Below are 27,488 nucleotides of genomic sequence, written 5' to 3'. Positions count from 1 at the left end.
TGCTGACTGACCTACCTAGCATCATCTTGACAAAGGCGAGACTTTTTATGAGAAGACCAGGCACACATTTTCAGGGTCCTCACCCTGGCCTTGATTAATTCACACACCTACTTTGCTAGTTGTTTCGACTGTACAGTCGAAAGTACTTATGACTCTGTCACGCTTCATAAAAATGTAGGGTAAATACACTTTACCCGAACACTAGATTATAACACAGGCATAAAAAAGCCTGTGCTGCAATCATACCAATGAGGATGCAATATAGAAACACAGAGTATGTACCAAATGACCAGCAAGAGCGCTGTAATAAATGTGTGTAAAGTCTGTAATGCAGGAGTGGTGAAGATGGTGCAATACAGACATATGCAGAGGGATATAATGCAAGTGCAGGAAGACGGCTGTAATAAAATGAAGACTGAGTACTGTAGCAAGGGCTCAGAATGGGGTCTGTAGTAGAATCATCTGAAAGGTATTGGCAATGCATGCACAGACGTGAACTGTTAATCGGGCACAGGAATAGGGTTGTAATGAAACAACTTACTTGGAATGTGGAAGGCAGGCACATGGGCAGTGGGGTTCTGTTATTTGGGCATTATAGAAATTGTTTCTTTTTGACAGGGGCCTAGTGAAGGGCTTCACCTAGACTCCTCAATGACAAATACCCCTAAGTATAGCCTAAGTTACAGCTCTTACACTGCAGCTAGCGCATCCAGTGGCGCGACGGACACTCAGTAAACCCAATAGTCCTTATGCCTATGTGGAGAGGCAAGTTAGGACTGTGTGTAGATACGGGCCAGCTTTAAAACCAGCTGCTTCTAATACTTAAACAAGGCCTTTCTCTATCCCACAAATGCTAAGGAAAATAACCCCAGAGGCCCATGACTGGGCCATTCACTGTTCTGTGGGAGACACAGGGGCGGAATTGGAGTAATTACTATTATTATCATTTTATTTTGTCCTCCTGCTGCAGCAGCATGCGTGATGAGGGGGTGGGGCAGGGCTGCAGAGCAGGAGAGGAGTGGTAGAACACTCCTAAGTGCGGAATGACTGTTTACTCAGCCCTCTCGGACCACCCAAAACAGTCATGTGCACTTTCCCTGTTCTACCTGCAAGCTGCATTACAGCCTGCATTAAGAACATGCCCACCCCTCACCCCAGGCTGAGCGCTGTGTTACGGTGCTCAGACAAATCACAATGCCGCATTGCAGCATTGTGATTTGCTGCGGGGAGCGTGGGGGCCCTGGTGCTTCCTGCTTCCTATTCCTCACAAGAAGCCAGGAACAGGACAGGCCGGAGGGCAGGGAGGTAAGTATTATATTTTTTTACCAGATTTATCCCCAGCCCCTTTGCCCCCAACCGCCCCACTGCTGCTTCTAGGCAAAAGCCGCGACTGGTTTTGGAGAGGGAGAGAGAGAAAGAGAGTATCTTTTTAGGGGGTCTACCCAACAAAAAACTGCTTACACCCTTACCCATCCCCTAAGCCCTAAAAATCCCTTATCAACCCATACCCTTACCATTTCTTGAACCCTTAAAATCCTTGCTACTCCGTACCCAGTAACGTAATATAAAATTATGGGGGACCACTGCAGAATCTGAGAATGGTCCCATGAGTATCCCGTAGCTCACAGATATTCTTTGGCCTTGGGCTGAATGGGAACCCCCTGTAGGGCTGGGACCCCTTGAAGGGATGGGACTCCTGCACCACAGGGGGCTGTGTTACACCTCTGTCCATACTCTTACCCAACCAGGACCCTAAAAAACCCTTAAAATCCTTACCACCCCTACCCTTACTAATCCCTAAACCCTAGAAACCCCTTACTGCACTGTACCCTTAACCAAACTCAAACCATAAAAACCACAAACTAACTCCTTCCATTAATCATCCCAGAACCCTAAACACCCCATATAATCCTTAGTGTCCCATACCCTTACCCATTCCTAAACCCTAGAACCCCCCTATCGTATACCTTTACCAAAACCTAAACCTTAAAAAATCCTTATAACCTTTTTCTATCCCACGCCCTTACACTTCCTTGAACCCTAACCCTTACCCATCGCTGAACCCTAAAACCTCTTGAACCCTTACTACCCTGTATCCTTACCCATCTCTAAACTCTAGACACCCTTTACTACACCTTAGCCGTGCCTTAACTCTAAAAAAAACCTCAAAACACTTACCACCGAACCTTTACCGCCCATAAACCCTTGACACCATTATTAACCCATACCCTTTCCCACCGTAAAAACAAGTTATTAACCCCTACACCTATCCATCATGCAACCCTAAAAAACACTTATCACCCTTACTATCCATTAGTCTTACCCATCCCTGAACCCTAAAAAACCCTTACTAACCCCTACACTTGGACATCCCTGAACCCCTAAAATAACTCACACCCTTTCATTACCCTTATTTCCCGTAATAAATAATAAGTTAGAAGACTTACCTGACTAGTAAATTCCCATGTTGTACAGTACTTGAAAAGGCCCCTTGCTGTACTTACCTGCATTGTAACGTCCTGTGTTGTAACGTCTATCTTGGCAATGCTTACGTTCTAAACGTTACAAATCTGGTCTCATAGAACTCGTTCCCCAAATTTGACATTGTATATATGAAAGAACCTCACAATAAGAGCTCAAGCCTACATGTCACAGACATGCTCTGTTTCATGTCCCCCTTTTTCCATCCCATATCACCAACTGGCCTTCTACACGTACCCCCTGTTGAGCTTCCGCATCACCCCATATGTCCTTAGACAGTCTTCAGTTCCTCACACACCATCGAAATGACACAGACAAGCAGCACATGGAAGGTGATGATCTGCAGCTGCTGTGGTGGGAGACTTCGGGTTGACTGCTCCCCGACCACCCTTCCCAAATCTTTCATCCTGGCATTGTGCTCCTGTAGCCGAGGATCATCCTTCTCCTGAAGATAGAGCGTGCAGCCTGGGTTGAAGAAGACATTTTTACTGCTGCTCGCTGGAGAAGGGGAGACCCATGCATACTCATGACGGTTATCACCAAGCTCCTCGTCATGAGTATGTTTCCAGGCCTTGGCTTTCATATACCAACAAAATGTCTTCTGGTCATGGGTCACTTCTATTGGATCCATCGGGCTGACATGCCTATTTCACTGAATTGCAACAGAAATGCTCTGGACTGGAAGTGTGACACGGTACACGGAGTAAAGTGGCAACTGTAAGATCAAGACATACATATATGGCCCACCTTACAAAGACAGGTGAGGCGTGATTTTATCCATAATCTGCAAAGAGGAAATGGCCAGGATTTATGGAAGCCGTCACTGAGCCCCAGAGCTTACCGAGTCTGTAGGACACATGGCCACCACCCAGCCCAGAAGTGAATTGAATCAGGAGAATTTGAGGCCACTGCACAGCCCTTGAGGGTTTAGAGCGGTTCACGGCAGTGCCTGCTCGTTGCCAGAGAACATGGATTCAGGGGGCTTGGTATCACTGGTCACCTCTGGAGTCCATAATGTGATAAGCATTTGGAGTGTTCATCACTGCCCAGCGCTGGAGTGGTAATCAATGGCCAGTTCTAGAGTGGGCATCACTGCCCAGCACTGGAGTGGGTATCACTGACCAGCACTGGAGTGGGTATCACTTCACAGCACTGGAGTGGGTATCACTGCCCAGCACTGGAGTGGGTATCACTGCCCAGCACTGGAGTGGGTATCACTGCCCAGCTCTTGAGTGGGCATCACTGCCGAGCTCTAGAGTGGGTATCACTGCCCAGCACTGAACTGGGCTTCACTGCCCAGCTCTAGAGTTGTTTCACTGTCCAGCACTACAGTGAGTATTACTGCCCGGCACTGGAGTATCGCTGCCCCTGCATGAGCGGGTCTCGCTGCCAGTATCCCTGCCCAGCCTCTGGTGCCAAGGAGCGTGCTCCTGTGTTCTCATTGGCCCGTGTGTGCCGGGCCGCGGCCTGGGCTGAGCTCCTCCGCCCAGCTGGCAAGGGCGGCACTAGCCGGCAATGAATGGCCGGGACGGCGGCAAGCTCCTTTTTCAGAGTTATTCAGGCACATGACGCGATTGCTGGGAGCAGGCGGCAAGCTCATTAACCCTTTGAGTCCCAGGAAAAGCGCATCCTGCAGACCCCGCGAGGAACATATGGAAGACGCTCTCAGGCCCTCTCAGGGCTGCCGGCAGGAAAACATTCTCGCTTAAATGCGTTTTAGTCCTGAACTTTTTAATATTTGACAGAATAATGAGGAGATAACTGTGTTACCATGGCAAAAACAAATATCACCATTTTATTCTGCTTTATTTGCATGAGAACAGTTTATAGCACATTTTGCAAAATCAGATCACTTAGGAAAGCAGAAACATGAGCTTGAAGAGTGCGCGAGCCGCGCGCCGCCTCCTCAGACTGGCAGCGCGGGGAGGGGCCTCCGCTCAGCAAGTAGAGGGAGGCAAATGGGATGAACAGTGTACTGTGAGAACGAGTAAAGATAATGGCATATAATCAGCCCAGGATGTACCTGTAGGGGGGGGGGGTCTCAGATCAGGTGGGGTTGCCAGGAGACCCCCGGCACCTTGAAAGGGAGATGCCAGCGCCTCATCCCATACTCTACACATGAAAAGAGGGGATTCTCTTGTCTTTTTGGCCCCAGAAGCAAAGACTGATTATTCCTTATTTGACCCCAGTGCACGCCATTGAGAGTTGGGTGGGCAATGCAATGGGACGTAGGCGTCTTCATCTGATGGAACGTAGGCGTCTTCATCTGACTCTCCTATACACACCTCACAAGGAAGGAGGTGTAGCTGTGATTCCTCGTGCAGTTCTCCTGCACATGGCCCAGGCCTGATATTTCTTGTATATCTCAGGGGGTACTTACTCCTTACCGGACCCCCTGCAAATTATCTCCAGCCTAGGAGCCCTCACTGGGTGTTCCTGTTGTCACGGGGAACGATTTGGGATACTTCAACTGACACTTGTGCGGTCTGGGTTGGGTAAGCGACTGAGTCCTCATTAACGCTCCAGCTCATTGGAGGGGGCCTTGCACTCCTCATCTGACTCACCCGCTCATCCTATTGGTCTGCCTCTTCTCCTCATCCGTGGGAAAAGGGGCCAGGATTCTTATCTGACACTTGCCTTGAGGGGCTCTGGGATTTCTCAGTTTACATACCGGGTTGGACATGATTTCCAAATCCACATTGTTGCACATCCCATGAAGGCTTGGGTACGTCATCCTATGTTCCAGCATCAAGGTCGGACTGGGAACAGCAACCAGCCCTGGAAGGTTGCTCCTCGACCAGCCCTGGGAGGGGGGGTGGGGAGGTTGGTAGCCGCGAAGCACCGCACCCTCTTTTCTTACAGGGGGCCGATATAGCAACACTGCTGCAAAACCGGCCCACTGTAAAAAAAAGCTTCTCCTGTGGCCACAAAACCAGCCTATATCCCTCCGGCCCACCAGGGAAATGCCCGGTGCCTGCTACGGCCAGTGAGGCCCTGTCCAGCATAACTGTAAGGGCACCGACTTCTTCCCAACCTAACCTATACACATGTCCTGTTAATTCAAGGTTTTGCAGGCAGTGTCCTGCCAATGTTCAGAACAGAAGATATCCTGCCAGAAGTACATACCAAGGAGAAAACAATCACAGTCTCCAAAAGGAACATATTGAATGAAATGCGGAACTACACTAGTCACAAACATGCAAAAAAGGAAGTTTTACAAAAGAGCAAGACAAATGCTGGTGACCCAGTTTCTTAATTTTTTTACATTCCCCTACAGACATTGGCCTATCATCTTTATTGGAAAAATCCTGAACTGCTCAACAGACGTCTAGAGCAGTGGTTCTTAACCTTTGCTCCGGGGACCCATAGGCATCTGTGAATATTTCTCAGGAGGTCCGCAACTGGTTAGAATATTAAATGATATTAACAGATTAATAAAGTATAAAACTAAATAAGCAAAATGTAAAACTAACAATGTTACATATTTCTGTAAATGTGAAGGAATTTGAAATTTGAGGCTAATAATTAAGTTAGAATCCTAGGATTGATTTGTGGGAGCAGTGCTAGTGCATCAAACAGAATATAGTATAGTACTATAGTTTATAGTATGGACGTTGAGGGGACTAAATTGAATTGAGAAAAGCTCCAACCTTCCCATTGAATGAGAATTTTGTTTTTTTAAATTATTTATTGTGAATTTAAAACGTATTGTGTATTTGTTTGATGAAGTCTTGTTTCTATATTTTTTTATTATTGTTTTGCGGCTCAAATAATTGAAAATGCTTCCATTAATGATTCAATGGGGATCTCCGGATTCCAATAATGATTCAATGGAGGTCTGCGGGTTCCATTAATGATTAAGTAGGAGGCCACATACGTCAAAAGGCTAAGAACCACTGACCTAGAGCTTTGTCCTCTGCTCTGTTGGTCAAGAGCTGAAGCTGCAGTTACTGCAAGCCAGATAATAAAACATTCAATGTGCATGAGAAGTGAAAGATTCAAACATTTCTACAACTTATACAAAAAAACTTGTAATCCACTAAGGTAGCATGAAGAGATAATATACCAAACTGATGGCAAAAGTTATATAGCAGGCTGACTCGTTTTCTCCATTATTATCTACGTGGGCTGGCTCAGCTACTCTATAAAGATCACATGGTATGACCCAGGAGCTCAATGATAAGCATGCTAGATGACTCAATGACTATATCATGAACATGGGTGCTAATTCTGCAGCTAGATGATGGTCATGTGAGGTAAATTAGTGATTTACTGAAGTTCATATGGGTGGGCTCAGCAGCTAAATAATAGCCATGTGTGTTGACTCAATGCTTTTTGAGGACCTTATCTGTTAACTCCAAAGCTCAGTGTTGACAAGTAACAGAATCATCAGTTTGGTAATGGCGATGTGTGATGACTCAGACGCAGCCGCGGTCGGTAGTGGGAGTACCTGCAGGGCTGTGACGTGGGGAGGGGAAGGGGCAGGGTGGGGGGTAGTAATCTATGGATTATGGACTTTACAGGTAAGTAAACATATAAATAAATAAAACAAATTTTGTTGTGTGCACTGCATCCCCAAATGCGATGCAGTGCGAGCAACGAAATAAGTTTTATTTCTTTATATGTTTACTTACCTGTAAAGCTCCGTAATCCATAGAATACTACCCCCCTGCCCCTCCCCCTCCCCACGTCACCGCCCGGCATGTACACCCACTACCGACCGCGGCTGCTCAGATGCTCAGGAAAGGCCCAGTCAAACATACCTATGTAGGCAGGCTTAGCATCTCATTGGTGGCCATATGGCAGATTCAGTAGATCAATAATGACCACGTCAGCCGAGCTAACAGCCCAATGATAACCACGCCAGCCTACTCTGTGGCTCCATGACCCTGTGTCCAAGACCTGAGTAAAGGTCATATGTCTGCAGAGGCAGGTAGAGTCGGGTATCTGCACACTCAGTGGTCTGCTTTGTGGGGCTGAAGAGGCTAGCCAGAGTAAAGAGGCTGGCAGACACAAGCACAGATACGAGAACAAGAAGAGAGATTAAGATTGTTTAAAGTCCTAGAGATAGGTTGAAAGATGCAAGTACAGAGGTGATGCCTTGTGGCCAGTACTAAACTGTGGATTGAACATGTAACTGCCTTTCAAGTATATTTTAGGTCTAGTAGGGAGACACCTTTAGCTGTCTCAATTGCCTCATGTAATATAAAATCATACATAATAAATATGTATATATATATATATATACACACACACAGACACACACACACACACACACACACACACACATATATATATATATATATATATATATATATATATATATATATAAATACATACAGCGATATATAGATAGATAGATACATAGATAGATAGATAGATAGATAGATAGATAGATAGATAGATAGATAGATAGATAGATAGATAGATAGATAGATAGATAGATAGATAGAGGGGCTTTGGTTTAACCCTCTACATTAATTGGTCCGTTCTACTGTCATTCACATTTTGCTTCAACCCATCACAGCAAAGGGCTATGTGCCAAACCACTTCAGTTATAGGCTGTTTTGCAATGTGAGTGACCTTCTTCAAAAGAAGAGAGTGTCCCAAGAAACCAGAAAGGACTGGGTATTGAACTATAGCAAAATGAGATTCCTTTCTGTGTTGTTTGACTTTAAGATATGTGACCAACTGGTCTACTTTCAAGTTAAATACTATTTGTATACAGATAGACGATTTAGGTACTTATTACTACACAACACTGAAATAGCTTCTTTCTCTCAACATTTTATTTTTATGGTGTTAAAATAATTTATATAAAATTCATCACAAAACATATAATATCCAACATAGAATTACGAGCATCTCCCTAATCTAATTCAAAATGAATCCTACTCTTTTTAATGCTCGAAAAACAAATTAAAGCAGTGCTTCATACAATTAAAAACTTCTGAATGTATACTATCGTGGATAGCCACGATAGTATAACACCATAAAAATAAAATGTTGAGAGAAAGAAGCTATTTCAGTGTTGTGTAGTAATAAGTACCTAAATCGTCTATCTGTATACAAGTAATATAAAACTTGAAAGTAGCCCAGTTGGTCACATATCTTAAAGTCAAACAACACAGAAAGGAATTTCATTTTGCTATATTGCAATGTGAGTGACAACATATGGCCTGGGTGGGCCTAGTGGATCAATACTTCACTTTACCATTATTTATTCTTCTTTGGGGTTTTTTTAGCCACCCTTGTGTGCCTACACTGTACCTTCAGGTACAGTAATTCAAATCCAATAGTACTGCTTGGTTTGCACCAGTGAGAATCATATATTCCTTTGATGTGCATTAAAACTAAAGAGGCTTTCCATACCTGCTATAAATACAACTACCTGCCAGGAAGCAACCCACATCATTCTATTAAAATCATATGCGATGGTTCATGTTTTCGTTTAGTTTGACATTTTTATTGCAAGCATATGGCTGCCGCGATTAGGTAGTAACATAATTTTCTTTTAGTGGCATATACTTGCAGTATATTTTTTAATCAACCATTGCACCAGCTTGCCAAGGCCAGAAATATTGGGTTTGTCAATGGTTGTTTTAGGTATGCAAGAAGGAAAGGTCAGTATGTGACAGACTGCCAAAAGCTTGTCCAATGACCATCGGCTGTAAAGAAGAGACTGAGAAGTAGATGCAGAGTGGGCCAGCACATGAACTACACACACTGAAGCTAATTGGAGATCTTGTCAAAGATACACTAAGGGAGGTATGGTTGAAGATATATATGGAATTTAAAAAAAACCACACTGAAAAAAACTTAGGCTATACAAAAATTAAAGATTCACTGTGGGGATATTTACAGGAAAACGCTGGAGTATAGTGTTATGCAAAATTTGTCAATGCAGCACTCTGACATTTTTAAAACACAGGAATGCACTGTATTTACAACAATATGATACACCCCTGCATTTCCTCTAGTGCTGGCACTATAAAAAGCTGCCTTAGTGGCAGTGCAGGCACCCATGGACCATGTTGCAAGGCTGCCTGCACTGCAGGGGCGATTGTTTATGTGCAGGAAGGGAAACCTTCCTGCACATAAACAATAAATGATGGCAATTTGCTCTTTCTATGTTTGCTCCAGAATGCCGCACACATATAAAGAGTGAGAAACTAGGAGAACTTAATCATTTATCCTCGTATCTCCATTCTAAGACCAGGTATTACTGGGCCTTTCGTTTTTGGCTCTGTCCTAGCCTTGTACATCTGGGTTAGCGTAAAAAATCAATGGGTGTTGCGGTGGAATGCCCACTGCAACACCCATTGCAGACTGCGGTGGAAAGGGGCATATTTACAAGGTGGCGTTAAGCCATGTTAAGTGGCTTAGCGCCACCTTGTAAACATGGGGAACAGTGCAATGCCACTGGAGCATCGAAAAAAGTAACGCTCCGGTGGATTTAGGAGCTTGTAAATATGCCCGAATGTGTTTTCAAAAGATACAAAGTGTAAGCGGTCAAAAATCATTGACAGGAAGCATCATTTCTCCAGGGGGGTAGGTGGGCATCCCTTCTTAGCCATAGAACGTGGTCACAGAGACAATACAGCAGCTGTAAGTGTTGTGGGGAGGGAGTCCTCGCTGGTCTACGCGCCTCATCCAGGCCCTCTCCCTCGTCCTTATCAGCCAGATGTCACTCCTTTCAGCACCCTAGGAGTCCTCCCTGTGCACTGTGACTCGAGGCCCAAGTGTCTGCCAGGTTTTTGTCAGGTAAAAGGCAAAAAAAAAGTACAGGAACAAGAAGGAAAGCGAAGCGGAGGCATCTATTAGATGTCAGTCGGCTTTTGTATCCGTGTCAATGACTGAGGATTAGTGTTTGAAATAATCTTCCTGACAGGAATAAAAGGAGTCAGTGACTGAGCCTGCCCTGGAACATATGGCAGGGTGCGGGGCTGTATCTTATTAAAGATGTGTCAGCTAACACGATTGCTTTATATTATGTTACAAAACTATTGTGTCTCGAACAGTTAGCTGGATGGGCAGAGCGGTGCACTGCCAGTCTCAGCCTATTGAATTGTATGATTATGGAAAGCCGTCACTTCAAACATTTCACTTTTCCTCAGTCACCCTTCTGGTAGCTTGAAATAAGAACAGGCCTGAAAATAAAAACCAGATCGCTTGCAGAATGTGTTCGGCCAGCGAAGGTTCCAGAAATGCACGCCGATGATTGTCATTATAAATTCCCATAACTTTGTAATAAAGCCTTCTTCCTCATAAAAAGGTCTGGGGCATTGCCTTAAACACATTCAGAAAGGTTAGTAGTTTTGTAGCCTTGGATAGTGACTCTCCGGCCATTGACAACAAAGGGAAAACGAATCTTCAGCCATGTACAATGAACTTCAGGCCTTAAACAGTAATCCTACAGGCGTGAACAACAACTTCCAGCCATGAAAAAAAGCCTGTATCCATAGACAACTAATATCAATCCATGAACTATGAATTGCCAGCCAGGGACAATGAACCAAAGCATGGACAGTGACTCCAGGGCCAAGGAAAACAAATATTCAGCCATGCTCAAGGAACTTAGGCTATAACCAATAAATAAGAGAACTGAACAACGAACTAAAGCCATGAGCAATCAAACTACAACCATGAACAACCTAGCTCCATTCATAAACAGCGAATTGCCAGCCACGATCATGGACAATGACTCATGAGACATGGAAAAGAAATCCTCAGACATGTGCTATAAATTATCAGTCAAGGACAAGGAACCTCCAGTCATGGACATCAAATCTTCAACCAAGTACAATGAACTTCCCGCCTTGGACAATAAACTTGAAATCATGAAAAATGACAACACACTTCAACGACGAGTGTTTTACAATCATAGATAACACATTTGTAGCCATCCCCATGAAAGCTTGGTCATAGACTCTTCACCCACTGCTAACACATCTCAACGATTGGAAAATAAACCTCCCACGAAGGTCAAGGAGTCTCTATCAATGGACAACAAGCCTTCATCAATGAACAACAAAGATCCGTCCATCAAAAGGCGATATACCTTGTATCCATAGGTAATGAATATCCAACTTGGGACAATGACTCTCCAGGTAAGGGCAGCAAATTCCCAGCCATGCGCAATAAAAGCAAAGTAATGGAGAAGGAATCTCACCCAAAGACAAGGAGTACACAGGGATGGGGAAAGAACCACCAGCCATAAACAAAGAAACTACACCGAGGAACAAGGAATGTCTAAGTCTGGAAAATGAACTGTGAACCGAGGGCAAGAAATAAGCAACAATGAAGAACAAACCCTTAGCTAGACACAACAAATCACCATGTATGTATACAATTTAAGAAAACAAGGTAAATAAGAATGTGCTTTGTCTGAAATAGTCTATGAAGCCAGATGCCAAAAAAGGTAACATATTCCAGAAACGGACTGTCCATGTTTCTATTTCTATTTCACAGGTTATGGATAAAATTCGCTACAACAAATATGTGGGCCGCGTCTGCCACTCTGCATAAACCCCTGTAGCTAATTGCAGCGGTGCAGTTGGCACAGGCGAATGCTTCAGAGAATGCCGATTTCTGCTGCACTCTGTTAGCCATTTATTTTGCAGCTGCCAAGTACTCAAATGAGTGTGATACAGATTTCAAATGCAATCCAATATCAGTCAATATGATACAATTTAGCCTAATGTTCATAAACACAGCAACATATCAATCTTCTCTTAATAACCGGGCTTGAAGTCACTGTGAAAGAGCAAAGAACTCGATAAATCAGGGAAAGAGTCTACTGTATTGGAAATGTTTTACTGCCACCACGCTGCAAAGATCATGCATGCACTGTAAAATGATCTGCAAATACCATGCCTGGCTCTAAGCGTAGCTGTAGAGGTCACGCGTTGTTTAACAATGAGGAGGCTCAGATCTGGGCTACTAAGTGAAAGGTGTCTGCATGGCTCCAAAGTGCACTGCAAAGAGAAGCATGGCTTTGAGCTAAGCTACATAATCCTTGCCTTGCTCTGGACTGATTTTCCCAGACTGATTTTAACAAGCTCTAATTAGGACTGCTAAGACTATGCCTGCTAGTAAACTGATATGTCCATTCTATGCATGTCACTAAACCGGGCAGCTTAGAAATACTGGCATTGAAACAAAGCTACACGGGCCATGAGTCACTGAGCGGCATAGGCCAAACCTGGCTTTGATCGGAGCTGCACAGACCACTGTCTGCTTTACACCATGCCCAGAGAACAAGCCTGCTTCTACACGTATTGCCCAAAAGATGCCGGGCTCCAAATAGAAGTACGCATAACACTCTGCTATGTACTGCACTGTCGAGCCCATATGTGGCTTTAAAGCCAGGTTAGATCTGCTGAATGAAAAACAGAAGGGACATATGTGACCCCCGCGACACACAAACACTAAACCTCCTTGAGTAACTGTTAAATAGCCTGCAACTCTTTCTTATTGAACGGATACTGGGTTCTACCAACTAGCAGAAAAAGAGTTTCTAAATTATTAAGAAGATGTTTCGACCACAACCAAAAACTATTTAAGCTTGACTATGCATTTTAAAGTAAGCAATATTATGATTCCAGTGAAGGACCCTCCTCCACAAATATATTAATTAGTTCTTGCACAGTCCCACAGGCAGTGACTCTTGTTGGAAAGTTTGCAGAAGTCTCCACTCTGCAGGCAACTACCTTAGATGGTTTTGCAAGATCTAAAATCCAGCCTCATAGGGATCTCTGTCCTGCTCATCTCCTGGGGACATTTCTTCCCCAGTAATTGACTGGACCTACACATTTTGAACAAATCTCTTCTAATGGGAGTTGTACCCTCAACTTGTAATCAGGTTACAATAAACATCCTTCGATAATAGACTTTTTTGGACCAATTGCTGCATCTGGTGGCAACTAAAGCCTGAACACCTTGTGTTGTGTTTCGATCCTGCAACTTTCTTGAGAGATCGACGTTTTGGATGCTCTGTCAGTGGAATTTAGGGACACACACGGAACTGAGTTGGTTCGACTGACTGTGCTGGACAACCATGAAATTGGTGCAGAGTTCAATGAACTGGTCCTGTTCTGTTGGTCAGTTGCAGTGGACACTTCTGATCGGATTGTAAAGACAGGTTGTTTTGTTGAAAATGGATTGTGCACGCTGTGTCTCCAATTAGTTTACATTATCCCTGTTCGACATGAAACAATCTGTTGTGGTGCCACCCTTCTGCTCTCTACTAAGCCTTTGTGGTGCACATTTTTCTCTGCAGTTTGCAACTGCTTGGGGTTCTTTTTGTTCTTCCCCGTACAGCTCCCTGCTCTTCTATTCCTTCTCTCATTCCCTCTCACCTACAAAGCTTCTGTGTAACTCCTCCACCCCTCCCTGATTCTCCTTTGTTTTTTTGCTACTTTGCTTTTCAATCCTTCACTACTGCTTTTATGTGTCCACGTGTGTGGACACAGGCAGAGGCCAGTGGGGTAACACAAAATAATGGGGACCCCTGAAGAATGTGATGAGGGGCCTCCAAGTCTTCTATATGTCACAGATATAAATTGGTTTTGGGCTGCAATGGTGCCCCCTTGAAGGTGTTGGGGGCCACTGGAGAGTTGTGTCCCCCCTGCACCGCAGAGGCTGCAGACATCTGCGTTAAGCCCCTGGCAGAGGAATTCAATATGGGTTAGAGAGGCACAGAACAGTGGACGATTTTCAGGATTTCCTCACAAGAAACAGTTTAACACATGAATGTAAAGGAAACACATTCACATCTTTAGTGACTGACCTGAAAATCTATTCTGGATCCGACCCTCTTGGACCTACATTGCAAGCGCTGCCGGTCAGTTCCTTTGTTTATCCCATAATGGCTCTTTCTGCTGTACTGCTGCTTCCTTCACTCGCCTTCACCCACACAAACTGTTCCCTTTCCTCCTTTGTGGTCATTTGCTTTTAAATGTCCAAGACAGTTCCCGTACAATATATACAATATGGTGTCTTAAATATAACACACCAAGGAAAATATACACTCACAAAAACAACAGCTCATAAAACACACATATAAATATAAATGTATTGCGACTTATATAGCGCACGTATCACCCGAAGGCATCAAGGCGCTTGCCTTGGGAACCCGTCCTGACTTTTTCCCTGTGAGATAACCCCTACTGGGCATCCCCAAGGTGAAAGCCAGGCATCCCGCAGCGGGTGGGCCGCCATAGTGGAGATTAAGCAAGCTACTGCCCAGAGTTGCAGCGTTGGACCCCATGATTAGAATAGGCACCGAGGCGAGAATTATCGAGTCCGTGGACATTTTAGGCTCAGGACCCTGCCGCGTCGGGAATTGAACCCTGGTCCCAGGCCAGACCTCTGCATCAGGGTCTGCCGCTCTAATCAGTGAGCCACACTCCTCCATTAAAAGCAAGACCTATCGACTTTGAGAATTGCTGGTTTAAAACAGATAGCGAGTACAATTCAAGCCTCATCAAAGCAAGCTTTACTCACACCAAATCCAGCCGAGCATCAGCAACGTACAGTGCAAGCCCCACTTATTGCTTGTGTCAAAGAGGGCTTTTCCAGAATACTCCTTTTATGCGCCACAATGAAAAACATTATTATGCTATAAATATGCCTCTGTTGGAAGGATATTGCCACCTTTCCATCAGTGCTCTACTGTTTTCCTGGTTGAAGATGAACAGAGAACTACAAATAAGAACTGGCCTGCCTAGGGGACCTATTGGGCTTAACCAACGCTAATCTTGGTGGCCCCCACTTTCCTTCCCACCTGCAGGAATCCACAGAGTCCCTTAGGATGGCACCTCTTCTGATTTCCTGTGGTAGATGCCTCATTTGTCAATCCCAGCTCATCTGATAGTCACAAAGCCGGCGTAATTAAGAATCCCCCTCATTAGTCTTCAAGAAAATGTTGCAGAGTTTATGCTAATTACTCCTGTAAAATTTAATAAACTCTTTGAAATCGGAAAGAACTAATGAGCTTTTATTTATTGAAGAAAATAACTGTAGGGGGGAAAAAGGTTAGGACACTGAAATATCCAATGTGGCAATAAAACCACAATTTATTCCATTCCAGCACACGGGTTTTACTGCAGAGCTTTTAAATTCAAAAAATGAGTTACAGCTTGGAAGTTAAATCAATCTCGAACTTAATTTGAAAAAGAACAAATGTTATTTTTTTTCTCCTGTAACAACGATTCGGTCACGTGACCTCGCTTCTCCCTTAAAATGGGAATATTGCAATGCCATCCCCGCTCTTCATCACGGCTGTGCCTCCGAGCCACCTTCCCGCCGGCAGCCGCACTATCCGCGCGCTTTCCAAATGGGCTCTTTAAAGGTGACCGGAATACAGGCGAGCACGTGACGGATGCTTCCCTCGGCCGCGCAGACAGATCACCTGGCTGGGAACACCGCGTGCGCCACTCTTCCCGCCCGACGCTGCTGGAATATTTGAAAGCATAAAATCACTGTCTCGATCATTAGGGCACAGAACTCCTGACAGAACATAAAACACGCCGCCCTCCCGAAATGGGCCCGGCTAATATTGCCCACAGCCACAAATGATATACTTTAGATTTAAGAAGCCCGGCCATTTGTGAGGTAATGGAGGGGCCACGCGCTGGCGTCTGGAGGCTGAGCTGGGCATGGTGTTTCTGCAGAGGGAAGAGGGGACGAGAGAAGAGGCTTATTTGGTTATTAGCCAGCATCTTTTTTTTTACTTGCTCGTGTTAGAGCTGAGTGGAGTTTACCCAGCTGGGATTGTATTATTAAGTTTAAAAGACCAAGTGCAACTGCCAGTCCGTTGAGAGGAAGCTGTAGGAAATCTGCACAGAGCCGGTGACATCTTATAGTGTTTAGATACTGAGCGCTGTTAGGGCACCGCACGTTGAACAGTATCTGTTCCTCTTTTTCGCATTTATTAAAAATAGAAATGGCGTTTATTGACATGCAAGGGAACCAGAGGCGTGACGCAGGCCCTTGCAGCCCCTGAGGTGCAAGCCCCCCCCCCCATGCCTTCATGCCAAAGTTAATCAGACGAGACTCATGGGCCAGGGATGTCTTAACAGTATTATAGGCCCTCGGGCAAAGCGGTGCACCTGGCCCTGCCAACACAACCACTCACAGGAATAAAAATGTTTAACGGAAAATTACTGTTCAATTCTAGTCCGCATGGGGCCCCTATGCTCGTGGGGCCCCCGGGCAACTGCTCAACTTGCCCATGCGTTAAGACAGCATTGTCACTGGAGCCTCATCACATTTTGCAATGGGCCATATCATTTTGCGTTACTCCTATGAAGGGAACTGGAATTTCATGGGATTTGTGTTTAACTCTGCGTCTTCGTCAAGTGCCGGTTGTAGATGTGTGTCGTAAACCAAACCTTATAGGTTCGAAGATGGTTTTGTAAAGGCATGACAGAGATACAGAACGAACATCTATGTTCTTAAGAATATTGACTTGAGGACTTGAGGTGACTGCTACATTAACAATGGTAATAAAGTACCTTGATTGAATGCAGAAAACCAGGTTTTTTAGAAGGAAGAGTCATTCTCGAGAACAGGCTTCACAAGAAGGCAGACCTCCTATAGTCAGGGCCACTGGAGTTATGCAGCAGGGGAAGACCAAATTATGTGGTAGAGTTGGCTAAATAATGCAGCAAGAAAAGGCAAATTGCGGCGTGAAACAGTACATTTTGTCATTACTTACTTATTTTATAATTTTCACACAGGTTAACACTGTCTGGGCAAATGTTTCACCTATTATTACCAGTTTAACATCCAAATGCAACAATAAGCAACAGAAATGGGAGCAGTCAAGCTTTGCAAAGGGCCTTGCACAGCACAGCAACACATGGTGCCATGTGTTCAGTAAATTGTGATCCATTTAAGTTAGAAACAACATTTTTTTATTAAAATCTGCAAATATGCAGCAGATGAAGGACTATGTGGCAAAAGCAGCAAATCCATAATTAAGTGGGAAATGCCACAGCCGCCAAATCACATAATTCCATTGCCCTGTTTATGGTGCATAAACAAGATGAACATCGGAAAATGACCTGAGCAGCATCACAGGATTCACCAGTCCATAATAGCTTGAAATTATAAACTGGGGCAGGTGTTTCCTGGGAATAACATAAGCCAATTAATATAATCCAGGTATTTCACTGCTGCATCAAAAGCACGGGCTGCACTAATTATAGCACAGCTGAGACCAGTTTCTTCTGTCCATGGAAATTAGGAAGTCAAAATCAAAAGTTATTCAGCGTACTGTGCCATCAGGCACCAGTTACATTCCCATTCCCAAGAGCAGTCATAATAGTTTAAAAGCTTAGCCGGTGGTTGCAGATGAGCCCCACCGTCACTCATTTTTGGGAACCAGGGCTTATTTTTTGATCCAGAACAAGGACGAGAAAGATCCAAAGTGAGGAATGAAGGAGGAAAAGAAAGATAGAAAACAGTGACAAAAGGAGAAAGCATAAATAAAGAAATTACCTTTAAGAGTGAGATAAATGGACAGGGAGTGTGTGGTGGTGGATAAAAGAGGCACTGTGTGGAATAAAGAAAGACTACATACCCTTGGTACTTGACATTTGGTAGCACTGGTTGTCTGCTTCTGTGCAAATCTTTGGGCCCAGGTCTTTATTGTTTTATAAATTAAGTACTGAGCTTAACCCACTAAACTGGGAAAATATGGAAATAAAAGATGATGTTTTTTCTTTTTTTTAATGCAAATATCGGTTTTCAAATAAGAGCCATATAATTCATTTAATGGAAAGGACATTTTATGTAACCATCCATAAATTAGCATAAACTACCCTTACAGAAAATGGCATAATACCTGTAGTGGTTGTAACTCTTGTATTTTGTGGTAGGGTAATTGCAATAAATTACGGCAAAATTACATGAGATTACACAGAATTATGGGCCTGATTACAATGCTGATCGGACTCTCGTCCGACCAACACCATGGCGGCAGCAGGACCACCCGACTATGAGTTGGCGGTCCCGCTGCCCGCATTACGATGCAATCGTCTTCACGGTGGTCCCAATGTGTATATCCTGTATTGTGCCATGTGCTACCGGCTGCAGCACATGCCGCAATACAAAAAACATAATTAAAACCTCCCTGCACCATGTGGCAGGCATCATGCGGTGCCTACAACTTGGTGCAGGGATCACTAGGGGCCCCCAAAGTCACTTTCTGCCTGTCTTTTCATGGCATCGTAATTCCTATGGCGGTGCCTGAGCAACCTCGCCCCTATTGTAGGGATTACTGTCCCTCCGATGTCCCCAGAAGCAAAGGTGGACGCTAGGGTATCAAGAAGACAGATCCCTGCTCGGAGTCTGTAGACTGTAAGGGGCATAATGTGAGCAGATATGATGGGATGTGCTCTAGGTTATTACCGGACATTGCGGCAGCCATGGTAGTGGGAACCCTCTATTTAACCGTCTCAATGACTGGCTCGTGAGTCTAAAGCTAACCGAACACTTGCGAAAGCAAATGTGTCCCTTCACAGAAGCACAACAGAGAGGGTGCTTACAACAATGAGTAAGCTAACTTAAGAGATGGAGGAAGCAATGAACATATTAATAAAGCAAAGAGAAGCTGAACCTTATGAAGCCAGGATAGGCCTGGGGAAGTAATAGGGCAACTTACCTGAGAATGCAAGAGTAAAGGGGTTGAATACTTGTGGTTTACTAGGGAAAGGTGTGAGAGAAGTAAGCAGCCTGGATTTGCTCCTAGTATTTTTCTGCCATGATATGATGTCTTTATGATAGATCCGAGACTGAATGATTAAGCGAACATACACATTTTACACTTGTATAATTGCCTAAGTTCATAATTATTGTATTTAGCATTGCAGAAAAGTTTCAAACCAACCTATTTTCCAGCAACCCTTTAACAAAAGGCTTATAACCTGTCCCTCTCCTCAATTTCACTTGACACCACTCACTCTTTACTTTACTTTGGACTCTGTAACCCTGCAAATAATCCTCATATACCTGTTCCATTGAACAGCATTATACTGCTCATGAGGACAGAGTTGCAATGTTTATGAAAGAGTTACAGACCTTTAACTACAGTTAAATAGCACAGGTATCTGTTATAGATTCTCAAGCTTTGGATTGTCATAAGGCATCAGACTGAGATCCCAAACCGGACAAGGGCAATAATTCAAAGCATGCGTTTTGATGAAAGATTTAATGCTGGAATAAAATAATACAATTATAATATTAAAAAGTATGCATTACAATTGTCATAGAATGCTTCAATACCTTGTTGGGATGGAAATGTCCCCGACATGGAAAAAAGGTGTGTACTCCTGCATGATTCACTGACTGCATGTGCAACTAGCATTGTGACTTTTTGTTGGCTCTTGTGTTACTCTAATTCAGTGATACACAAAGTACGACCCGAGGGCCGCTTGCGGCCCTCTTGACCTTTACATGCGGCTCCCCTGTTGAACAGCAGCACAAGCTGCATTTTAGTGGCTGAGCAATAATATCCAGGAAACAATGTTAAATAAACAGGCACACGTTTATAAACCTACAAATAAATGCTTGCCTGATTATTTAACATGTTTTTCCACCTCCTTACACAATCCTTGACCCACCCAGCCCCCCAACCGCCACCCTGCTGGCCTCAGTGCGGCTCTCGGTCACACCACAGACTGTACTTTGCGGCCCCTGGGCAAATGTTTGTGAGTACCCATGCTCTAATCTAAAGTGCGCACAGAGGCCTAGACCTATCTCTGCTAGCGTTTCCTGTGACCTGGAAGGGTGGACCAAGAGTGCCCTTATGTTGGGCATAGGACTACTATCCATATTCAGGATGAGATACATAACGCATTGGTGGCGGGGCATTGTGCTTTGTGAATCTTTAGTATGATCAGATCTTTCTCTGTATGTCAGAGAGTACAGTCCTGTGTAAAGCTGCCTCTTGTATATGTTGAGGTTTTAGCAGAACCCCCAGAACCTTTCTGACATCCTATATGCATGCCAATTGTATGCGTGTGCAGTAAATGTGTAGCACATGTATTGAAGTAGGGCTCTGTGTATGGTATGAGTGTGAGAGCTGGGGCTAGTGGGAACCATTTTGGATGGCCTTGGTTTAGCATGATACAGAATGGAGGACGAGGACAGCTTCCACAGACAGTGGCAGACTTTGTTTAAATTCCCACAGCTAGAGTGGGAAATCCAGCCATTGCAGTGTAGGGGAATAGGTGCAGGGATTCCCTTAGAAATTCATTAAGGGCCTTGTTAGCAAAACACTGCCAATTCGTTTTTATTGAGCACTGCCATTTTGTAGATGGTAGGGGTGAGGGGTGGGACTGCAGCTTCTGTGCTTCACATTGAGGAGGTTTAAAGGCTGGGCCTGCCCTTTTGTGTATCTCAAATTGCTGCTCGGAAACACGGATAACAGCCAAGTGCAGAGATCTCACAATTCATTGGGCCCATGTTTTGGGCCCTCCTGCTTGGATTCAGTTTCTCTGCCAACTGCTCTGTGACCAGTATGGTGCCTGCCAGATCGTCTCTCTCACAGGGGTGAAGGGACATCACTTGAAGTCTGTACTTTCTGCTGGAGGAGCTGATGGTCTGTCTAGTGCCCAGCTACCTGCCAGTCTGATGAGAGAGGTACAGAGAGTGCTTGGCTCTGCAGGAGGAGAGAATGTACAGTAAGAGAAACCCAGCATGTTCTTGGCATGGGGAGCATCCAGAGAAAAAAAGACTACCACAGATAAAGAACTGTGCGACTGTCCCCGGTCTCTGTGTGTGGTTTCTGTGTGAACTTCACCAAGATTTTTGCAATAGCAAGCATCACTGTGCTGACCGGCAATCCACCGCGAGTTCTAGAGGACAGAGCTGCGCAACCCTACAATGCTGATGTCATCTAGCATGCCCTATTACATCGTGAGGTCACTCCTGCCGGCCCAGTCAAAGTGCAGCAGCTGCTGCGAGGCCAGGTAAGGGAACTTTGCCCGCCACACAGCTAGAACTGCAGCACCAGCAAGCAGTAAAAGCAGAGCTTACCCTGCAAACAGCCCAAGAGGCTAACAGGGCACAGACAAGCCTGCTGCATGAATGTAAAGGTTCTTGCCAGGTAAAGGAGAGAGGTAAAAATATGTTGAATTGAGTTAAGCATTTGCTCAGTGTGGTTATTGAAGTCATGTACACTTGTGCTTAATCAATGCCTGTACTCATAGTGTACTAGGGACTGTTTTCATAAGATATCTTCTCTGCCACAGAGAGAGAATACCAAAGAGGGGTGTAGCGCCCTACAGATGATCGCAACTGAGATAATAAGCCTGTAATTCCATTGCTACAGGACTGTGTAGTATTTACTTTTGTTGTGAGAGTAAAGCATTTTCCTTTAACTAAAAGGGAAGCTCAGAGCTGGACAATACGATATTGTGATTCACTTCCGGGTTTTGAACGCCAGTAACGCGAGGGCGATTGTGCCGAAGGAATTCGTAACGCGCGTACCCGTGGTTACGTTTTGCTGGGGTTATTTTGACGGGGATTGTACCAGATGGACTCAAGCCGATTCCAGTGAAATACGGAAGCTTTAATAATTAAGCACAGACTTTTTTGGATTAAGATTGCAGCATTACAGCGGTGGCAACATATACCGTGACTTGATAGATTTAAAGACACCCCGCCGGGTTGGAAGTATCACCGGATTTGGGTCAAGATATTGAAGTTGCAGCATTTGAGCCCTGAAGAGTTGTAGCTTCTGTAATTGTACAGTCCTACAACGAAACACGTGTCGGCTGGCTGTGTATTAAGTCACCTAATTTTGATGACCCAATAAAAAGGAGAGACACACGAACCTCCATGAAAACGACACTGAACAAGAACTTCCTTTTGTATTAATTTGTAAAACTAATAGTCACATTGTTGTTGAGATTTTTTGGAGTGCGCAGGATTTTGTGTTTATACGATATTGTGTCTGTTTGCTGACTGTTGAGTTCTGAGTTCTTGGTTAACACACTATCTTCCTGATAAACATTGCACTGCCCGCCCCTCGCTAGCCTGTGCATCAAGTGCTGCAAGGGTTGTACTTGGCCCAGTTTGCAATGCAGTAGCAGGACAGGCCCATAGACACCCGTGTCGAAAGACCTCAACCACCATGGTTGGGACCCAGTAACTCTTGTGTGCCCTGTCACCCTGAAATGAACAAAAACTGAAACACCCCAGCTATCAATATACAATACTAGTCCTGCACATGAAAAACAATAAAACTGCTGAATAGCAATGGAGGGATTGAAAAAAGAAAGACAAAAACATGAACTGATTCATTAGAAGATTCTCTTACACTTTAGCAAAATTTACAATATTCAGTCCAGAGCGTACACCCACAAAAACATTTTACTGCAAAATGCCCTCACTCCAAAATACACTTTTATAACTGAATGACTTGCACAGTGGTACATTTCTAAATTTCTTGTTAATGGATGGAGGCTTCTTGCGATCAACATTATTTACGGGTATTTGAAACCGAACAAAAGCCAACATCAACAAACAAATCACCAGCTTGAGACTGGAGAGCTGCTAAAAATGGTAAAGAGGGCTATAACCTTCTCGTATCATTTTACCCAAAAATAATTGTGCCTAGTGACCAACTCCTCTTAAAGAGCATAAAATCCTGCTGAGAGAGGCAGGATGCTGCCAGTGTGTGAGAAAGCTGTGTCCTGGGAGCTACAATGGCAGTGGAGGCCGCCCTCAGCTCCTTTGACATCTGGTCTGGTCCTCGGGGACCCCTCGGGGGGCGGCCTGCAGGATTGGCTTTCCATAAGTGATGACAGACATGTTCCATAACCCCACAAGGCCCTTGCAGGCTCGGCGGATACACAAATACCACGACAACTGCTGCTGAGAAACATGTAGGCCCTGTTTTGTCTACGCTCTATGGCTGCCGACCGCACGGGGCAGCGGGGGCGAGAGTCCACCATGGGCCCTGTCCTGTTTCTAGCTGGGGTGTGCGCCCGTGGCCGGGACCGCAGCATGTCACGATGCACAGTCACTGAAGCAAGCAACAAGGAATCTGCAGAAAACAATAAATATGCCTGTGATCCACACGGGGAGCTATTTGTGGAAGATCTGTGAAGCTTTTCCCCCCTTATTGCCGTTCTGCATAAACAAAAACCTGGAAATATAGATGAATTGCTCTTGCAAACAAAGGGGTAATGATTCATCATCGCAACAATTGTATAATAAAAGTTAAATATTTATAAGCAGGCAACCACATTTCATAAATCACAGAAACTCTCTGCTTGTTATTTCGGAGGCTGCGCTTCCTGCCACTGCCCGGGAATGAAGCCACAGCACACTGCGAGAACCAGGAGAGGCGATCCCCAGGGAAAAGCAATCAAGCGCAGAGCCGAGTGCTCCGAAGAGCTCTCCACAGAACCCTTCGACGGGAATTATTGTCACAGAGAGCATTACACTGAGGCTAAGAAGTCGGCGTCAACAGAAACTACCCAAGAGATCGCACACTCCACAGGCTTTATCCGGAGCGCAGTACTTCAAGGAAGCGTCTCTCTCACTCATTCACCGCCCCTCGCACTCTCTTCCCCTCCTCCCCTCTTCCTCTCTTTCTCTTTTGCTTCCTGCCTCTCCCTCTCTACTTTCTCTCTCTCTCTCTCTCTCTCTCTACTCTCTTCCTCTCTTTTTCCTCTCCCTCTCCTTCTCTTTTGCTCTTTCCCTCTCCCTCTCTCCCCTTTTCACCCTCTTCTCTCTCTCTCCCTCTTTCAGACCCTGGTCTTCACCTCCATTGCTGACCAGTGGTTCTGAGATGTACCCCACCTCCTGGGTTTAGACATGAGGTCTCCATCTACTGCCAGTCTGTTCTTTGACCTGTACCACCCCCGCCAGGCTTACACCCTGCCAGGCACGTTCTGGTGCTGAGCTGTATCTTCACTGCTCAGGCTAAACCGAGAGTTTACCATCTGCTTCCCACTTCTCCACCCCTGATCGGCTTTGACCACAAGCTCTAGTTCACCTGCTGGATTCTGATCTTCATCTGAACCTTCACCGTCATTCTACAACTTAGGCCCTGAGCTTTATGGCTGTGGCAGTGTTGAGATCCTGAACCTTCCCTCCCTTTCTGACCCAGCCGCTTCGCTTTATGGCCACTTGCAGCCTGTGGCACTGAACGGTATTGCCTGTGCTGATCTAAAAACCTGGCACTGCCAGCCTGCGACCTGGCTCTACACTGACGGCCATGACCCCGGGCTCCACTCCATGGACAGGCTCTAACCCAAAGCTGTACCCCCCCCCCCCCCTTCTGGACTGTGGCCAGGAGACACAAGTGTGGTTTTGTGCCTTATTTGCTTATCTGGGAACCAGGATACCTTGGGTATAACTTCTGCTTCAACACTTTACCAACCAACACACATAGAACAGCATCAAAACCATACATCTGTCAAAGCGATGCTCCCCGGTAGTACAATACACTCCTCATGCCAACAGGTATTATGACATAATTATGAATGTATTAGTACATTTTTAAATAATATTTGTAGCACAGTTTTTAAATATTGTGTGATGCGAAGATGTTTTGACTTGCAATGAGTTTTATTAATCAAGCAATAAAGATGTATATACAATGTACCCAACAATCGCTCAAACGTAAAGCAGAGGCCCATACTATCCTACACACAACATAGGATTAGAGTCATGAAGCTGGAGACTGTACATCCCCTAATGAGAGAAACCAACATAAAAAGCAGAGCAATGGACTAGTATTCCGTCCTGTGGGGAAAACAACGAGAACAAACGTCCTGCATCTAAGTAAGACACAAAACAACGTCTGCCGACTAAGAAACAACAAGGCCACCCAGGGGTTGTGCTTTAAATGGGAACATTAGTAGGAGCTACACAGAGCAAAGCTTTGCTGTCCACCTCAAGCAAAGAGATGCCCAGGAAAAGCATCTCCAGCCTCCCAAGAGTATGACCACAAGGTCAAACAAAGGGCAGACAAGCTCTATACAAATGCACATAACACTGCATAGCATAGCATAGCATTATATTATCACATATCTCTCTTCCTGAAATTGTGAATATCTTAATGTAAAATCAAAACAGCAGGGCAGTGGGCTGTTTCACAATAGCATGTTTTCATCCTCCTCCACATGAAATCCTGGCAAAGGCAATCTCGCCTCACCTCGACACCCAAACGCCATCATGATCTATTTACTGCATTTCATGTTCTGTTTGCTTCTACCACATTAAAAGTGTTCTCTAGAAAGCGCTTGGTAGCTCATTAGAGTAGGAACAACGCTATGTTAAGCAGCTACAAATGAAAATTTCCAAGGCCAGGATGTGACCTGCATCTCTGAGTGGTACCTTGACTGCCAGAGCCAGAACTGTACCCCGTGGATGAGCTGCGCCCCTAGACTATGCCTTCCCTGCAAGCAGTGGTTATCCATAACCTGCTCTGCAGAGGGTCACTCACTGAGGCGTGCTGTCATTTAAAGCACTGAGTAGAGCTGGGTGCTCCTACCACCGCCAAGCGCTATGTAACTGCTATCCAGGAATGTATAAACTGCGACGCCAAGAATCAAGAGCTTATCACATCTCCACAGGGCAACATATACACTCGTCAAGAAACTCTGCAAAAGGACCACGCTTTCGATTCACAAACATATTCCCACATCCCCTATGTGGTAGTTCCACAAAAGACAGTGCGGAGGGGCGCTAGGACCCCGCGAACCTCAATCCTGAGAGCATCCATCATAGGTAGGTTTCGATCTAGTGGTTATAAGAATAAAAGCAGTGCCGACCTGTCGATGATCACCGGGTCCGAGGGAGTCTCATTTCTGTTGCCGCAGCTTTTCTTATCACAACAGCGACTGTGGAGGAAGAGTGGGCAAGAGATTAGTATTAGAATTAAAGGGCAGAACAAAGTATGGCTCGGTTGCAATACTCCGAATTAACATCCATTGAGCAACATTGAGCAAAATAATACGTTTCTTACCTGTAATCTTAATTCGCCACCCGTAGTATGTTCTGGACATTCACGTCCTTGGAGAAATGGCTCTAGGGTAGTAGTAATATTAAGCTTCCTCTCACATGAATAACCGTGGAAGATGCACAACTGGCAAAGAATCAGTACTGTCCATAATCGGCAATGCCCATATTCCTGTGCTTGGCAAAACATCTCCCCGCTTTCAGTGACGACTAGAAGCTACCAAGAAAGCAAATCTGTCGGAGATCCATTACTGGAGACCTTCGTGTTCTGACTACAGACAAACTAACCAGATCCATATGTAAATGCCATTCATTCCTATATCACAAACAGTGGCGAGATTGTAAAGTCTATGACTTAAAAAACAGGTGAAAGGAAAGTGAGTGATGTACGGCGTCTTCACCAAGGGAAGCAGGGTTTAATATTAAACCAGTGCCTTGAACTATACTCATGCCATACTGGCAATATCTTTAGACCAACGTAAACTAGTTAAAGATGAAAGGAAATATTTTGTCATCAAATATGAAGACAATCGGAGACATATAATATCAAAAAGTGATTTCACCTGTATTAATCAAAATAAAGAAATCGATCTATGGAAACAGCAGGGATTCTCTTGGGATGGTGGAAGAAAAATTAAGGAGGAGATGTTTTGATACCTAATGGATGAAACCCAACACCTGTTCCATTGTGACAAAAGTGCTTAGAGAAATGAAAAAAAACATATTTTCAAGATACTACTCCAAAAGCGAATTTCTATCACATCATGACTTGAGAAAGGGCTCACTGGATAATCTTAATGTTTTTGTGCTGAGATATAAAGTAAGCACTCGAAAAGCAGTCGAGGTTTAGCTAAATACATGGCTCCTCTTTTGAGTACCTACTTAAGACCTCAATGTAGCACCTTACTTGGAAGATAGCTTTTTTGGTAGCTATTACATCAGCAAGAAGTGCCAATGAGCCAAGCTCTTTCCTTAATAGAACCATACACAGTGTTTCAAATAATAGAGTAGTGGTAAGA

At 44.6% G+C, this 27,488-nt stretch overlaps 1 protein-coding gene across 2 annotated transcripts in view; it reads right to left on the bottom strand.

Moving 5' to 3' along the window:
* The window catches only part of EBF1 (EBF transcription factor 1), a 797,810-nt gene that overhangs the window by 673,078 nt on the left and 97,244 nt on the right, over positions 1 to 27,488 (bottom strand). For both annotated transcript variants that reach the window (XM_086931219.1, XM_086931220.1), the window contains exon 6: positions 26,283 to 26,351. In XM_086931219.1, coding sequence (XP_086787345.1) covers positions 26,283 to 26,351 — 69 coding nt within the window. The remainder of the gene's footprint in view (positions 1 to 26,282; positions 26,352 to 27,488) is intronic.

This window comes from Lissotriton vulgaris, chromosome 7 (assembly GCF_964263255.1).
Source record: "Lissotriton vulgaris chromosome 7, aLisVul1.2, whole genome shotgun sequence".
NCBI classification, from domain to species: domain Eukaryota; kingdom Metazoa; phylum Chordata; class Amphibia; order Caudata; family Salamandridae; genus Lissotriton; species Lissotriton vulgaris.
Note: the sequence above shows the minus strand (reverse complement) of the source record. Positions and strands in the feature narration are given on the sequence as shown.